This window comes from Anas acuta, chromosome 3 (genome assembly GCF_963932015.1).
Source record: "Anas acuta chromosome 3, bAnaAcu1.1, whole genome shotgun sequence".
Lineage (NCBI taxonomy): Eukaryota > Metazoa > Chordata > Aves > Anseriformes > Anatidae > Anas > Anas acuta.
Window position 1 is genome coordinate 42,727,745 of NC_088981.1, and position 17,347 is coordinate 42,745,091.

Sequence of the window (17,347 nt, forward strand, 5' to 3'; positions counted from 1 at the left end):
TTGACCTAGAAAACTTGAATATCACTTAAAAGCAGGGTTGACAACTTGCTGTATAGTTAAAGGTCATGTTTCCTCCTCAGTCAGCTGTCTCATATGTCAAACTAATATAACAAAGCTCCTTTAAACAGACAAAGCAGTGATAGAATGAGAAACCTAGGGTAATATGATACCCTCATGGTGCAGATATTATCAGATATGTGTGGGACCTTGGTGCCAAGAAACGTGGTGCACAGAATCCGTGCTGGTTGTGCAACTGGGGACTTGTTAGCTTATACAATCATCTGTCCCTTGACTGCGTGTAACTTGTTCTGGAGTGCACTGGATAAGCTTCCTATTTTTAGCTGACTAGTCAGTGTGCATTGCCTTTGGGCAGCCAAAACAAATTGATGATTCTGGATGAGAGACCGGGAGTCCTGTATTATGAGAGGGGAGAGGGGATGACTTCCTGGCTGTGTGGTGTGGGCAGACACAGCTTGCATCTGGCAGGATTTACTAGATCAGTTTAGCTTTGCACATATATGCTTTGCTCTGTAGGGCCAGCTGCTTTAATATGCAACTTCATCTGAGCTAATAAACCTTGCAGAGCCCAGTCTGGTCCGTGCAGAACTGTCTCTAATGGCATGATGCTAAGTTTCATTATCTGTGGTCTAATGTAAGTGCTGAGTGCACCCTACACTCTGTTTTTCCATACCTTGGCTTCTTTGGGGTCTTACTAATTTTACTGACTTTCTCCTGGCTATTTCTGCCTTCTGAATTGGAAAGAGTACTATTGAAGTTGTTGGCTGACAGCGTTTACTTTGGTTGCTCAAGATGAACTTGCTGCCAAATGTAAAATAAGCTTCAGTGTTGCAAGTAAGACTTTTTCTAAGCATAAAATTATGAACAAAATAAGTAAATGAGTTTTACATAGACATAGAAGCCAGGGGGTGGAAAAAAACCTTACCATCTTGCTGTCCAAAAGGAGATTTAAAGACACAAGTTACATAAAGACAGAAATCTTAGATGTTTCATTAGAAGTAAAGAATCTTGGTTATTTTTTCCCCTGCACTTACAGTAATAATTACTCTGACTTCTAAAGTATTAGAAGTATTTTCTAATTGCTGTCTCTCCTCTGTTACTTCAGCTGCAGCAGACTTGCTTGGTTCATAGCCTTAAATGTCACAACAGCTTATGTCGTCTTGGAATGTTGAGTGCTATAATGGTAATAGTGAGATGCAGGCTGAATATGTTGCCAAAGTTAGCATATCTGTTTTCAGCAAGGTAAAACACGTTATTGAATACTGCCAATTGTTGAGATTTTCTGTTTCTAATTAGCTTGCTTATCCAGGTAAACACTCATGGAATTTGGTTTCTGTCAAGTTATTCTTATTAAAACAAACAAAAACAAACAAATTCTCTAAAGCTTACAGAAAAATCTTCAAGACATGTATTAAATTCCAGATGAAAATATGAAGTAGTGAAGAGTGTGGAAAAGGCACAAGTCTTGTTCTAAATGCATAGGTTTCAGTTGTGTGACTTTCTAATGGTTTTCTGTTATGTGGGTCTTTAATAGGGAATCAATCTTCTGCCTGGCTTGAGGCAGCTGACTATGTAGCACTAGGGAGGATTAAAATCAAACCAAGAATAAACTGTTTAATTGCAGCTGGAGAAAAATAATAACCTATATGTCATATGCTTGTCTCTAGAAATACACGCAGGGCAGCAGAAGTATGGATGGATGAATACAAAAACTTCTATTATGCAGCAGTGCCTTCAGCCAGAAATGTACCTTATGGCAAGTAAGTCACAACTGCTTCTTTTTCTTCATTTATTCTTCACAAAATACTGCCTTCTTAAGTTAAAAGTAGTGCTGGATCTCCTGTTATCTCTTTAAGATGTAGTTCTACTGAGAACCTTGAGTTTCCTCTATATTCACTACTGTATATAAATACAACAGCCAGACTTTGAAAACTGTTCCTTTTTTACTCCTCTTCTAGTATTCAAAGCCGAATGGAACTCAGAAAGAGACTTAGCTGCAAGCCCTTCAAGTGGTATCTTGAAAATGTTTATCCTGAGTTGCGGTGAGTTTCAGCTGAAACTGCAATAACATGGACTTCTTTATTTGTCTTCCTCAGAAATCATTGGTTTCTCTTTCTACTTCCTTGGATGTAAAAGATATATTTTCTTGATTTGTGAAAAAAAAAAAAAATCCATCGTGTAGGCTTATTTGCTTTCAGTTTTGTTAGTTCTATTCTTAAAAAATCATTTTTCCCAAGTAATCTTTTTCTTTTCTACTTAAATGCAACTGCAGCTGTAGTCGCAGTATTCTAGAGAACAGTGTCCAAAGAACTAAACTTCTCTGAGCCTGGAGTTAGTCACCTACACAGGCTGTTTGCTTGAAGACACAATGTTCTCTGTCATCTTCTCTTCTTTTTAAAGCTTTGCCTTCACCTAAGCACGTGCCTGTCTGAGTGAAAAGACTGAATCTCAGTATGGTACAAATAACACAAGTTAGCAGATAACAAAGCCTGGTAAATTTTGCAAGCATTGGTAAATGCATTGTTCTAAGAAGCTGGGTGGTCATCTTTATCATCTCTTACTCTGTCAGTGGGTAACTGCTAACCTTTATGCATGTGCATAAACAGAAATGAGTGGTAACATCACTAATACTTTCTGCAAAATGAGTCAACACTTAGAGCATTAACACAATACGTGACATAAATTGAAAGTTGCTTTAGAATGCATCTATCTAATGAAAAATCCTCTAAGAAAACATTTGTCACTCTTTGAATGAAAAGGTTTTTGTTCAATAACCTCCTACTATGTATGTCTGTCAGATTTGAGTCTCTAAACTAGTTTGTCTGTTGTCAGTTGAGTACTGGCAACATGGCTCATAAGAATAGTTTTCTTTTTTTCCTCCTGGGGGCACTGTGTCAGTAAAGTTAGATAACTGCTAGTGGCATACAGGCTGGGAATGCGAGACTATCAGCTATCACAGCCCTAGTAAAACTTGTGAAGATCCACACATACTAAAGGGTCTCATAAACCAGGATGATGCTGAGGAAGGAAGTTACTCTTTATTTTCTCTTAAAAGTGCCAGAGGATATTTATTTTTGTTTCATTTGCCAGAAGAAATATGTCTTGTAAGCTCTGCTGGAAAATGTGCTGCAACAAGCATTACTGGAGTGTAATATTACCTTATTCTATGTTATCTTGTGCTCATTCTGTTAGGTTGAACTATTAAATAAGATTATAATAATAATGTGAAGTTTTAAAAGGAGTTTATATGCCCTTGCTTTATTGTGGGGCAGACAGACCATAAGTTGATATCAAACAAGTGTACTGAATGCATTTGTCTAGGTATTTCAAGACTACGTGAATTCCAGTTTATGCAGCTGTTTAAAGAGATATCAGTAAAACACTTTTATTCAACACTGTTTCTAACACTTCAGTAAGAACACTGGGAGAAATGTAGAGTGTCATGTTTCTGATTTCAGCGTGGCTGAAAAAAACAGCGCAACAAACAAGGTTTGATCTTAACTGATAGAATTAAGACTTGAGTGACCTCAACTGATGATATTGTCACCTTTTAATTTACTTATACTGAGTTTATACGAGAAAACCAGGATGAACATACAAATCTTTTTGTTTTCTGTTCTATGCTTCAAAGTTTGTTTTATCTATATGATCAAATAATTGCCTTCCATTTTCAAAAGACAACTGAAATTTTCAAATCGTAATTATCATTCATCTTTAACCTCTCACCTTAAAAATACTTAAAGTAAAAACAGATTAAAAGCAAGACAAAACAAAAACCAAAACCAACAATCTAAGCAGATATTTCTGGTTTTATTTTAGGGTACCTGATCATCAAGATATAGCTTTTGGGGCTTTGCAGCAGGGTACCAATTGCCTTGATACTTTGGGCCATTTTGCGGATGGTGTTGTTGGAGTTTATGAATGTCATAATGCCGGGGGAAACCAGGTCTGTATGCTACTGATTTTTTTTTTCCCAAAATGTGATCTTCAGAAGAGGGTAAAAAAAATAAAGTAAAATTGAAACTAACTCAAGCAGGTACTGTGTACTGGTGATAGGTACCTAAACCCAGATGAACAGAGCAGTTGCTATTTAGTCAGTCTGTTAATGATTTCTTCCTCAAATTTAATTTTGTGTGCCATCAGGTTTAGAATCTCAGCACAGAGATTGATTCAGTCTGCATCAGATTATCCACTTCCTTTTTCTCCGTTAATATTTATTTTTATACTAGAAGCCAGTAACATCCTTCCAAGAAATTTCATACTTTCATAGGAAGCCTTTATCCATGAATTTGTATATTTGATTTAGGGGAGCTATTTCTTAAGAAAAGATGTAAAGTTAAGCATATGACCTAAGGTCAGTCAAATGGTCAGAATGCATTACCATGATGCCTTATGGTAGTGGTGTGTGAAAAATTCTCAAATTCCTGTTTAGCTCTTCCAGAAAACAGGAGTGTCCAGATTTCATCTCCTATTCACTCACGGTAAAGGGGGTGTTTCAACATATTTTTTCCAATGCTACTCCAAAAGTAATGGAAAATATGTCAAATCTGTAGATGGAACCAAATGAGATTAACTATTGTGAAGAATCTAATTATACAGTTGTGACTTCATCACCATTAACAAAATGTGTGCATATGTGCTCACAGTTTTGTGTGCTATTTTGTCAGTAAACTTTTCAGAACCAACCTGATTATTAATTTTACATTCATATTTATAATCAAGAGCATCTATTAGAATAGAAGGCTTACTAATTAAGATTCGCTATTGAAAGAGTGTGTGTATCAGAATTTTGCTTTGACTTAAATTAAAAGGGGGAAAACTCTACAATCAGATGAAACCTAAAATATATTATTTCAGGCAATGTATCATGTTGCTTTGAATTACCATCGTATATTTGATATGCCTCTCTTCCATATCATTAAAGAATATATTTGGGGAGGCTTTTTCTGTTGTTTTTGTGAAAATGCACTCATCTTTTCAAAGCACCACAATATTATTTTTTTTAGAAGAAAGGGTGGACATGTCAAGAATTGCCTTGGCGCAGAAATCTTGGAAGTTTCTCATTATCTTGTATATTCTCTATAGATGTATGAAGTTATCTTCTTTCAAACTCCCCTCCTCCAAATCTGACCCTCTATTCTGTGTAGCTTCTTTGGTGAAGATGACCTTTAAAAAGTAATATATGCTTGTTCTGAACCTTGTGACAAGGCATTCAAACAGATTCGGAAGCAGAACAGGTCAAAAGTGGATTTTTATGTCCGCACACAATTCATACCGGATTGGAGGAATGAACAGAGTGACCTTAGCATGGGATAGGGTTGAGGAGCAAACCAGGGTCTTTAACTCTGTCCTATGTGTTTTGCAGCTACTCTTACTGAGAGTACTCAGCTACTATAGGATGTGGAGAGTATGCTCTGGCTTGTACTTGACCAAAAAAAAAAAAAAAAAAATTTTAGTTGAAAAGGGATTCTTTTCCTAAAACAGCCTGTTAGAATTCAGTAATTAAAAATTGTACCTCTAAAGGGACAAAGAAATCCTAGTATATTGTTTGACAATTACATGGAAATATTTATGGTAAAGAGCTAAAGGTAAAGGCAAATGCACTCCGCTGTAAAGGGAAGGGTCAAGGTTATTGGTGTCCTACCATCTTTATACTTCTGATTTATGATACAGCGTTTTTTGGATGTCCTGATTGTCCAGTTATTACACAGAGCTGTCCTGTTTCCAGCCTGTGCCTTGAGCACATACATGCACTGTTTGCCATTTCTTTTTTCTTGTTCTGGTGTAATGGAATTTGCTTAAACTTATCTGTACTATAGCAAGTCGTAGTTCCTGATCTCTGGAAGAAAGTGTCTGTACGCTGAATTTCATACCCTGAAGGGCCATCACATTGTCTCCAGCAGCAGAGTTTGGAACTTCTATGAAGCTGTAGCTTTGGCTTTTAAATGTGTTACGTTCTTGCATGATTACTGGTTTGTCTGAAGCTTTTCCAGTCTGCTGATGGAAGGGTGAAGATGTAAAAATCAGTATTTTCAAGGCTCTTACTTTCACTGACTGCAGTCTTGAACTCCAAGTTTTTACCACTACCCTGATAGTATTTTAATGTCATTGAGTATAAATCTTATAAGGGTGGCATCTGTTTCAGTAGCATTTGTGATTCATTCTTGATAAGCCCTAAAAATATTTGCTTAATTTGCTTAAGTTCTTAAAAGTGGCTATTAATGATACTTGTTGACGTTGTACAAGCTGTTTGGAACTGAGAAGAAAAGTAATTTTGCTGTCAAGTGAGGTTAGAACAGAATATGTCGAGCTGGGAGCGATCCCCAAGGATCATCGAGTCCAACTCTTGGCTCTACACAGGACCACCAATCAAACCATATGAATGAGAGCATCATCCAAATGCTTCTTGAATTCCCTGGGAAGCTTGTTCCAGTGCTCAACCACCCTATCAGTGAAGAACCCTTTCCTAACACCCAGTCTCAATATAGTGAAAAAATATTTTATGTATGAAGAGCAGAAGGAAAAGCCTTCAGTATATGGCTTTGAGACAAGTAAGGGGTTATGCAGAGTTCTGCCTTTTTGTTTCTCATAATCGTTATTATTCCAGTAGTTGCATTATATGGTACCCATCTAATGACTTGCTGCTAGACTTGCTACCTCTGTGGTGGCGATTACTTGCAACTGCATGGGAGAGGAGTCTGTTTCCTGAGTATCTGTTCTCAAAGGAATTTAATCACTGTTAAATCTACCGAGTTGAAGTGATCATGCAAGCTAAACATTGAGTTATGGTATCAGAAAACAAGCTTAAAAATGGGCTGGGATTAGTCATCTAATTTCTTTCTGAAACACTCATTCTTTGCAAAATAACAAAAGTGTAGTCAAACTTGGCCCTGTTTATCTAGGATTTTGTATTACACAACTCTGAATCCTCTTTAGTCACTGAAGAAAAGTTAACTTTTCCTTTTTAAGTAGCAACGAGCATGAGTTGGATAAGTAGTGTGGCTTCAGTGAGAGAAGAACTCAGTTTTCTTCCTCCAAGGACAATCAGACAAATGGAGACTGATCTAGGTCCTGGAGACCAAACTTCAGGGTGAGATGCACGGGGAGAGTCTTGAACGCTAGGGTAAGATCAGGACCTGTGTAGGAGGACACCAAGATTGAACAGGCTAGGCAACAGTGCATGTAGAATGGCTTTTCTTTCTTGTATAAGAAATGGCATATTTAAATGTATTTTAAAGAAATGCTTTTGTATGTCATGCTTTGGGTAGGAAGTGTCAATCTCCTGCTACCCTTTGGTTTGACTGTCCTGTCTTTTGCTTTCTGGTGGTCTGTCATATTAGGAACTTATGTTTTCCCCAGTAACACACGTGCATTATTTAGTTTATGGGTGGAGTGACCAGTGATATGGCAGCCCAAGTGATTATTTTTTTGTGTGTAAAATTTCTGTATTTATCCACACAAAATATCTATGTAGAATATACACAGAAAATACAGCTGGATAGATAACTTGCCTTAAAAGAAAAGGCGTCTCTTTCAACTCAAGGTCCTGTGTAACTTCCTGTTGTACTTCTGTAAAGCCAGTAGAGGGAGTAGTCAGCTAGCCCAGCCCAGGGTTGATCTGGGGATACTGGAACAATTACTGTCTGAAAAGCACAGATTTTTCATCTCCCGCTCTGTGGGAAACAATGAACCGTTCTAATGCTCATACTGAGCCATTCATAGAAGTTTAACGTGTGCTGTGGTTGCAGAAATAGCAGGTGCACCCTGTTCACGTGTTAGTAATGTGATTGTATATGATGATTTTTAATTTTTCTTTTTTTTTTTTTAGGAATGGGCCTTAACAAAGGACAAGTCAGTGAAACATATGGATTTGTGCCTTACTGTTGTGGACAGAGCACCTGGTTCACTAATAAAACTTCAGGGCTGTAGGGAAAATGACAGCAGACAGGTTAGTATGGCATGGATACACTATGCAAACGGTGGGAAAACAAGGGGTGTGAATGAGAGTACAAGAAAATGCACTGGTAATTGTATTTTCTTCTAACCATTATACTCTTTGTTGTGTCTCACTGTTGTTTGTGTATGTAAAACATGTAACATTGGGGCAGAACAGCAGGAATAATCTTGTATATTGACCTTTCCTTTTTATAAGCCAGTAACAATCTTACTGTCATATACAGCTGTTGTCTCAATTGGCCATACAGAGAGGTTTCACCCAGCAGCACTGATGTATGACAGTCTTCTACTATTGTGGTTGTTTTACCCTGCTAGGTGCTGAAATCCACCACGACAACTCTCACTTCTCCTCTTTTTTGTTTGAGGAGGGGAAAATACAAAGGAAAGGGCTTGAGCTGAGCTAAGGACAGGGAAATCACTCAATTATTGTCACACGCAAAACAGACTCAGCATAGGGAGATTAATTTATTTCTTATCACTAGTGGACTGGAACAGTGAAAAATTGAAAGCAAACTAAAAACACCTTGCCCCTATCCACCCTCTTCCATGTCCTCCCCCCAAGCAGTGCAGGAGAACAGGCAATGGGGGCTGTGTTAGTCCCTAACACTTCGTCTCTGCTGTTCCTTCATGGTCACTCTCTGTCCCTCCCACGGGATGCCGTCCTTCTGGAACTGAGCCTGTGTGGGCTGTCCACAGGCAGCAGCTCTTCAAGAACTGCTCCCACACGGCTCCGTCCCACGGGCTCCATCCCCCAGGAGCAAACTGCTCCAGCACGGGTCCCCCACTGGCGGCAGCTCCCCCCAGACCCCCTGCTCCTGCGGGGGCTCCTCTCCACGGGCTGCAGCTGCGGCCCGGGGCCTGCTGCTGCGGGGGCTCTCCATGGGCCGCAGCCTCCTCCAGGCCACATCCACCTGCTCCACCGGGGGCTCCTCCACCCATGGGGGGGCTGCAGCGTGGAGATCTGCTCCGTGTGGGACCCATGGGCTGCAGGGGGACAGCCTGCTCCACCACGGGCCTCTCCACAGGCCGCAGGGGAACTGCTGGGGCAGTTTCTGGGCCCTTCTCACAAAGGCCACTCCTGCAGCAGGCCATCTGCCACCCAAACCTTGCTATGTAAATCCACTACAACTATCACGTTCATTTTCTGAAATAAAATACTTATTTCATGATGTAATTTTGAAAGGCCTTCTTGAGTGAAGTTTGAAGACAATGTAGTCTGTCTCAAGAGAGTGGTTTAGCTTTCCTTTCTTGTCAGCAGTGACCTGTTTGCAGCAGCACTAGATTCCCTCGGTGCATTGTTATTAATGCAGCATTACTTCATTTATTTCCCATGCCTGAGGAAAATCACATTTGCAAAGACATACCATCCTTTTTATCTTGTCATGTAACATTTCATCTGTTTCTGCAAAGTCATCAGTTTTGATCTTCTGCCACCTTCCTTGCTCCTGTATCCCAATATTTGCGAACGGATCACTGAAATGTTGATTCCTTGATGAAGAAAGAATGTTCTTGTCGCTTTTCAGATAAAGAAACTATGAAACCAACACTTCCTTTATAAGTTTATAAAGGTCTGCTTTAAAGGCAGAATACAATAAGTTCTAATGGAAAAATCTTTTTTTTGACATCCAATAGTTGGGATTTACTCTATCCGTGGCATTGCCTTGGGCAACAGAGCTTGTGACAGACAAACAGTTTGTGCTGCTATATAATTGAAGGGCATCTGACTGATTTCTAGATTTCTCTAAGGTTGCCTTTGGTGATTGTGCTTCTTAATTTTTTACATTCAAAACAGTAGTAGTGGTGATATTGTGGTATTTGAGACTCTTTATTTTCTTTGTCAAGCCAAAGGTTTCGCAAAACTGAACACGGTGTGACAGTATATTTGAGAAGTGCTGAAGTAGAGGAAAATGACTTGGTGTATTCTGTATCTAATTCGGTGCATTAGCTGAACGAATAGTTGCTTTGGCAAGACTTGCCATAATTTGTATACCCTTATTCAAGGATTGTCTAAACCATGTACTATAATTGCAGTATTCACAGCTCTCCCAAGTACAAGCCAGGGAAACACGTGAAGACTAAAGGACAGGATGTAGAACACATCCTCTTCCTGCATTTATAGCTCAGTAACTTTATTTTCTCTTGCAGAAATGGGAACAAATTGAAAGCAACTCTAAACTGAGGCACGTTGGCAGCAACCTCTGTCTAGACAGCCGAAATGCCAAAAATGGTGGTCTGACCGTTGAGATCTGCAGTCCTTCCTTGTCGCAACAGTGGAAATTCACACTTAATCTGCAGCAGTAGAAGAACTTACAAGCAAAATGCTGTTTCAATTCATAGACATTGGGCAAAGTTTTGATTGAATTACTGATGTATTTCTTAAAACTTTCCACGGAACTTATATACCTCAGTATTCCATCTTTATCTGAAAGTAGGAGAGTGCTGAAGCAGACACCAGAGAATTGGTGGACTTGGAGCACTGCAAAGATCTCACTGAACATGGCTGCAGCACAGTTCCTTCTTGGTGTGAAGACTTTAACAGTTCATTTCTGTCTTCAGTTATGTACTTGCACAGCAGATAATTAACTCTAGGAACAACTGATGTATGATAGAAAAAAGGATCTCAAAAAAAAAAACAAACAACCACCTGTGGGGAACAGGGTGTGGGAGGGAGGGTGGGAAAATTACTAGGAGAAGGTCATTTGAAACTTCCATTTGCATAGAAATCATCGTTTGTTGTTTCCAGAAACAGAAGTGTCATTTTGAAGGGGTTTTTTCCTGTGTGTACTTGGTAATTTGAATATGGACTTTTCTATGATGGACTCTAAATATAAATATATAAAAATATATATATATTGTCAGCTCCCAATGATTTATATCAATTTTCATCACCCTATAATTATCAACGAATTCATTGACGTATGTATAGCCAGAAATTGGATCAGAATGCTAGGAGAGTGAAAACTCAAGGTGTGGATTTTGTGCAGCTGAGTATGATGTCCGTGCTAACACTGGATACTTTTGCTTTGCAAACTGGATCTACTTCTTAATGCTTTGCCCTCACTGGAGATCATGAAACTCAGGAGGAGAAAGAAAATAGCAGAATAAGCCCATGCATCTGCACAGATGATTGCTCGGATTGTTTATTCCTACTTGGAGATTCATTACATGTGCTCTGGATATTGTTAATCTTGTACTTGATATTTGTGTTCATCATTTCTGTAATATTATGTTCTTAAAAATACTTCCTTTGTTACAAAATTGTATGAACAGTCCAGATCTTTCACAGATGCAGCCATGTGGGTTCAGCACAATTTTATTCTGGACCCTAATCAGAAAAAATTTTGTCTCAAGCTCCCCTTTTGAATTCTAAGATGGAATAATAATGTCATTGTTGACAGCACAAGGTCTGAATTTTAATTTGCAAGGATGAGCAGCTAAGTAATCTCTCTGAATTGCACTTGCTTAATTTATAGGCCTACTACTGCGGTATTCCCCCCCCCCTTTTTTTTTTCATTAAACGAGGCTTTTGAATGTATTCAGGCTTGGTTCTGGGAATCAGTCTGGATACCAGCAGATCCTCTATGGTGTTTTTAACCATAAACCCATGCATTTTTACAGCTTCAATCCATGTCATTTTTTATATTAAAATAATACTGTCAAAGTTAACCTCAACTTTGATCTGTCCTTTCTTATATCTGCATAGACTATTTACTATTTTTATTAAAAGCAAGTGCTTCTTTTAGCTTTTAAAATGAAAAAAGTGAATAACTAGTTCCAGAACTAATAAGTGACAGAGCATCAACCAAAAAAAAAAAGAAATATAAGAGTGCAGACATGCTAGGAAGTGGGTTTGGTAAGATATGGATCTCAGCGGGGGAAAATTTAAGGGTTGATCAAAAGGAGATGAAAACCATTTGCTGTACTGTATAATGCTGATACAGTTCCCTTCTTTCTTTGTTTCTGGAGGTAGGATAGTTCCTGATTTTTTCAGTTTCCTTTGGCTGCATCTATACACTAGGTGTAGAAGTGGTACTCTCATGGGCAAAATGACTTTGTCAGTCAGCATGCCCACAAATATCTGGTGTCTCAGACCTGGTTATGACCTGCAAGTACCTGCATACCTTTTGGATGGGGACATTAAACACAGCTTCTCCCATCCATCATCTGACTCTTTAATAGAGATAATTAATACCTTTTTTTTTTTTTTGCTTCACAGTCTACTTTCCCCAAATCTAGCCTGTTTTAGAGGCCATGCAGTGGATAAACTAGTTTTCAGCTTTGTCCCTCCCTATCTGTAGTCTTTTAACCTAGGTGAGAACTTGAGGAACACGATTCATAAACATAGCAGTAGATTTCTTAATATTCTGGAGAATAAACACTGATATATGGGCTCAGCAGCAAGTCAGTTGTTGAAGGTTTTGAAAAACAGAATTTAGAAGAAAAAACACTCAACTTTTGCCATGGATGTATTTCCACTTGCAACTTTGATCATAGTAAACAGTGCTAACTGAAATCAGCAGTTGCAACTCTGAATATTGGCCTGCCTTTTAACTCTGAGGCAGAACTGAAAGTACAAAATCCTTATTCCACCTTTTAAGTCTTTAGTGTCAACTGGTGTTATATTAAAGTAGGAATATTTTCGCTAATTCCCCATGGATGCTGTGCATAGGGGTCTTAATATAGGAGCTGTACGCTAAAGACAGCATTACTTTTCTTTGAGAGAACAGACAAGAAGTGGTATCCTTTTGTTATGTTTACATGACAGTGTGCCAAAGTTACGTACTGTGATTTTAGGGGTTTTTAATGTTTAAGAAAATTGCCCATTTGAAAGATAAATTAAGAGCCCTTGAAGCAAATTGTGATGGAGTCTTCTGAGAACTTTTCTTACTGTCTTCAGAGCAAGAATGGTGATATTGTTTGTTTTGCAGATTTTCAAAACATAGTTTGGAAACTGTTTTTTCAGTTGGTTTGAAAAGTCTGCTGTACAGAGCTTGTACTTTGTTCATCCTTGAAAAATTGTTTAACTTAAATAAAGAAGAATGCTTTATAGATAAATGTGTGGTGGTTAATGTAATTGAGGAAAACCAAGAAGTCTGCCTGGAACTTATAAATGGTAGCAGTTTTCAAATGCTTCAGTTCACTTGGTTGTTTCGTAAAGCTCCTGTTCTAAAAGTATGTATACGTGGTTATATATTTGTACGTAAGAAGAGAATGTGTTTGTATTTAATATGTTAGCTTTGAGAAAACTGTCTTTTCTTAGAAGCTGTTTTCCATTGAGTGAGTTGACAGTGACTGTAGTCACCTGAAAAGGCATCATTAAGGCACTTCGTCCACCCTGGCCCAGTTCAGTCTAATCTTCTCAAGACTAATGCCTGTCTTCACTTCCATAAACTGCTATTCCAAGCATCATGGGCTTGCTTCAGCCTGGAGGAACTCAAGGAAGATGATTGCAGCAACAGCTCTTGTAGTTGATTGGGGTCCCTGTCCTCATCTGCTCACATTGTCTTTCTCTGCTCCATCAGAGATTGCCTCTTCCATGTGCAGGGCAGTAATTCAGATGTCTGTGGTGCACTTGCAACCAGATATGAAATAATCCATATTTCAAACAAACTAAAAGATGACTATTTCCTGGGAGGACAAACACTTCACAGGTATATCTTTAGAGAGCTTTTAAATGAAGTGTTATATTGGCCCAATTGGGAAGGGAACAAACTCTTCACAGTAGGTGATGGAAAGCCCTGAATGTGAGATTGTCCTCCTGTGGGGCTGCAGCTGGGGCATGGTGCTTGATTGCAACATCAGCTATATCGCCTTGATTGAGAAAGGCTGCAAATCTAACGTGCTCTCCAGAAGGATAAGTATGAGAATGAGAGTAAAATCCTGCCTTGATACATCTAGACATCCAGTTTCTGAGGCTCCTCAAGCTGCCAGTTCTTAGGACACATCCTTTTCCGCTCTGAGTAGCACACAGGACTAGGATGTTTGCTCCTTCTCTAAGAAACCTAGCCTTGCAATTAGCCCCAAGGACCTGATCAGCTAGCATAACCAGTAGAAGCATTTGCAGGAGAGATTTAAGCTCTTGTACATTTTAATTGTATTGACAAGAAGATTTTAGCTCTCAAGCTGTAGGGAAGGAGAGTTCTTCAGTGCAATCTTAGTCTCCCCATGTGCCAGAGGTTGATGACCAGTTGGCACCTTTCAAAAACTAAATGAAATCTTAATTAAATCTTCTATCAAGAAGATAGACCACTGATTAATATTTATTGCTGGAAAAATAAAATGGCCCTGACAAACTTCAGTAAACAGAAGAAACCACCTTATATTCAAAGATTGTATTTGAGAACTCAGATGAGGTTTCTTCATCTTAACCACCCTTTGACATTTCTGAGCTGGTAGATAATACTACAAAGTAATTATGTCAGGCTTTTGGCAGCAGTAGCTTTTAATTTAATCTGTTGTTAAACATAGAAATCTATCTAATGCCTCTGCTTAGAGTCTTGTGCATTTTCTGTGGGTACTCTTTAGTAAACTGCTGGCGTGAGTATCTGAACTGTCCAGCAAAGTTTGTGTTCCTTCTAACTAAAGCTCCATTGTTTTCTTTCCTTATATATTCATATATAAGGCAAGTTTCTCATTCAGTGCAACTTCTTAGCTTAAATTTCAGGTTATGCATTTTAGCCTGTGCCTACCCATGGGCTTTTTCTGCCTACCCCATGCTTAAAATCAGATATTTATACCGTCTTTATGAAGGAGCATTTAATCATTCTTCATAATTTAAAATACATCTTAGTTATTTAGTAATTTTCAAGAAGATCCACGAGTGTACATACCTGAATATTGAGGGAGTTTGTAACTCTGAAAACTGCTAGAGCTAAGGACAGTTGTCTTGTTTGAGGTGGCTCGTATGGTCCTATAAATCATTGCCTAGTTCTGGCCTGAAACGCTTCTACCATAACCCTAGCTATTCTTAAAAATTGTATTTTTGTATGCAGAAAAGACTCTACTCTGTATTTCTTGTATTTATGTTAAAAGTAGATACACTCTAAATTGGCATGGTCCTCGGTTGCATGCATCAATGCCCTCATCCAGCCCGAAATACAAGGAATAATTGCATAGAAATAATTTGTTACAGAATACTCTAGAAAGTGGCTTCTTCCTGTACAGAATGACTTCAAATGAATAGAAGCCACTGGAAAAAGCAGTCCGGGATAATAGGCTGTGATTACAGAATGAGCAAAAATGTCAGAGTTGGATCTTTTGTTAGACTGCGTATTTTATTTGCAGCTTAACATCCAGAAGCTATTTTTAAGATCCACTAGTAATCAAGCTTAAAAATTGGGACTAAAGTCAGTCCACAGATGTTCTCTCCGTGCAGCCCTCCAAGAGGCTGTCTGAAATGGGTGCAAGATAGCCTTTTGGTTTGATTTGATTTCTTTCAGTGCAGAAGCATGTTGCTGATCTGCATGCAGCAAGAGGGACCTGCGTGATTTCAAGTCTTCATTTCTTCATTTCTACCCAGCGGATGTGGTGGTTTTGCTTAATTTAAAAGGGATCTTGATAGGGCAAATGCCTGTTTTCTGCTATGCTCCTATTATTTAAACCTTGCCTTTGGTAATCCAGGCTTTTGGGTTTGAGGGTTAGAAAGTGACTATTGAGTATCTGTTGTGCTTTGGCTGCATGGTGGGCACTATTCATGCAAAATGGGCTTCTCTCAACTTTTGTGCTCCCTTTCATCCTGTCAAGAACATTAATAACACTGAAATGCTAAAGCTTCTTGCCCATCTTGAGGGATTGAGCATCTGTTTAAGGTATTTCCCCTCTCTGTGCATCACAGTGAGGCCTTGAGTACTGTTTTGTTGCTGTCCTGTGCTGATCAGCGGGCTAAGAACCATTAAAAGGAGCTTTGTGCTGAGCCAGCGTGGGTGTAAGGAAGGTTGACCAAAAAAACAACCAACCAAACAAACAAAAAAACACCAAAAACCAAACGCAAAGAGTAATTATGTTCTGTAGCTGCAAGCCGTTAGAGCTTGGCTTAACTAGACCACAAAATCAAATCACTTGTTTTTGCGAGCGAGCCTGAGCTGAGGGATGTTCTGTTTTGCTTTCCAGTTGAGATGCTTTTTCTTCTTTTTGTTATCACTATTTATTGCCAAAACAGCCTTACGGCTAGTATCAGAGTCTTAAGAAAACTGCGCCTAAAGGGGCAAGATGGGAAGATGTCGTGGTTCCGCTCGAGTGGGCAGCCGAGCTCCACCACAGCCGCTCTCTCACTCCCCCTCCTCAAAGAGGAATGGGGAGAAAATATGTGAAAGGGGCTCAAGGATTGAGATAAGGACGAGAAAATCACGCAATAATTAGTGTAACGGGCAAACCAGACTCAGCATAAGAAGACAGATAGTAAGATTTATTGCTCATTACTAACAAGCTAGAGAAGTGAGAAACAAAGGAAAGAAACCAAAAGCACCTTCCCCCCCATCCACCCTCTTCCACCTCCTCCCCCCGAGCGGCGCAGGGGAACGGGGGAATGGGGGTTATGGTCAGTCTACAGCACTTCTTCTCTGCCGCTCCTTCTCGGTCACTCTCGTCCCTTGTGCTGTGGGGTCCCACCCACGGGATGCAGTCCTTGATGAACTGATCCGGCGTGGGCTTCCCACAGGCAGCAGCTCTTCCAGAACTGCTCCAGATATGGATCCGTACCACGGGGTCCATCCCTCAGGAGAAAACTGCTCCAACCTGGCTCCCCTACGGGCAGCAGCTCCTGCCAGATCACCTGCTCCTGCGTGGTCTCCTCTCCACGGGCTACAGGTCCGGCCCGGAATCTGCTCCGGCAGGGGTCTTCCACAGGCGGCAGCCTCCGTCGGTGCAGGGCCACCTGCTCCACCGTGGTCTCCTCCACGGGCTGCAGCGTGAAACCCTGCTCCACCGTGGTACTCCATGGGCTGCAGGGGGACATCCTGCTTCACCATGGTCCTCACCACAGGCCGCAGGGGACTTCTGCTCCGGCGCCTGGAGCACCTCTCCCCCTCCTTCTACACTGACCTTGGCACCTGCAAGGCTGTTCCTCACTCCCTTGACTCTCCCGGCTGTTGTGTGGCGCAGCGTTTTTTCCCTGTCTTAAATATGCTCTCACAGAGGCGCAAAACAACATCGCTTATTGGCTCAGATTTGGAAAACAATGGGGCCCTTCCCAAACATGGGGCAGCTTCTAGATCTTTCTCACAGAAACCACCCCTATGGCCCCCTGCTACCAAAGCCTTGCCACGTAAACCCACTACAGAAGAGAAGAGAGAGAGCAATGGGGAGGGGAAGTTTTAAAGTTGCATCAAAGTCTCGGTTTCAACAACAAGTTAATGTTTGATAAGGGTTTGCCTAC

The 17,347-nt window shown here is 39.9% G+C and overlaps 1 protein-coding gene across 3 annotated transcripts in view; it reads left to right on the top strand.

Moving 5' to 3' along the window:
- The window catches only part of GALNT2 (polypeptide N-acetylgalactosaminyltransferase 2), a 92,059-nt gene extending 79,030 nt beyond the window's left edge, over positions 1–13,029 (top strand). For all 3 annotated transcript variants that reach the window (XM_068676810.1, XM_068676811.1, XM_068676812.1), the window contains exons 12-16: positions 1,686–1,778; positions 1,977–2,060; positions 3,838–3,964; positions 7,847–7,966; positions 10,120–13,029. In XM_068676810.1, the coding sequence (XP_068532911.1) occupies positions 1,686–1,778; positions 1,977–2,060; positions 3,838–3,964; positions 7,847–7,966; positions 10,120–10,275 (580 nt within the window). In that variant the 3' untranslated portion in view covers positions 10,276–13,029. The remainder of the gene's footprint in view (positions 1–1,685; positions 1,779–1,976; positions 2,061–3,837; positions 3,965–7,846; positions 7,967–10,119) is intronic.
- The last annotated feature ends 4,318 nt before the right edge of the window (positions 13,030–17,347 follow it).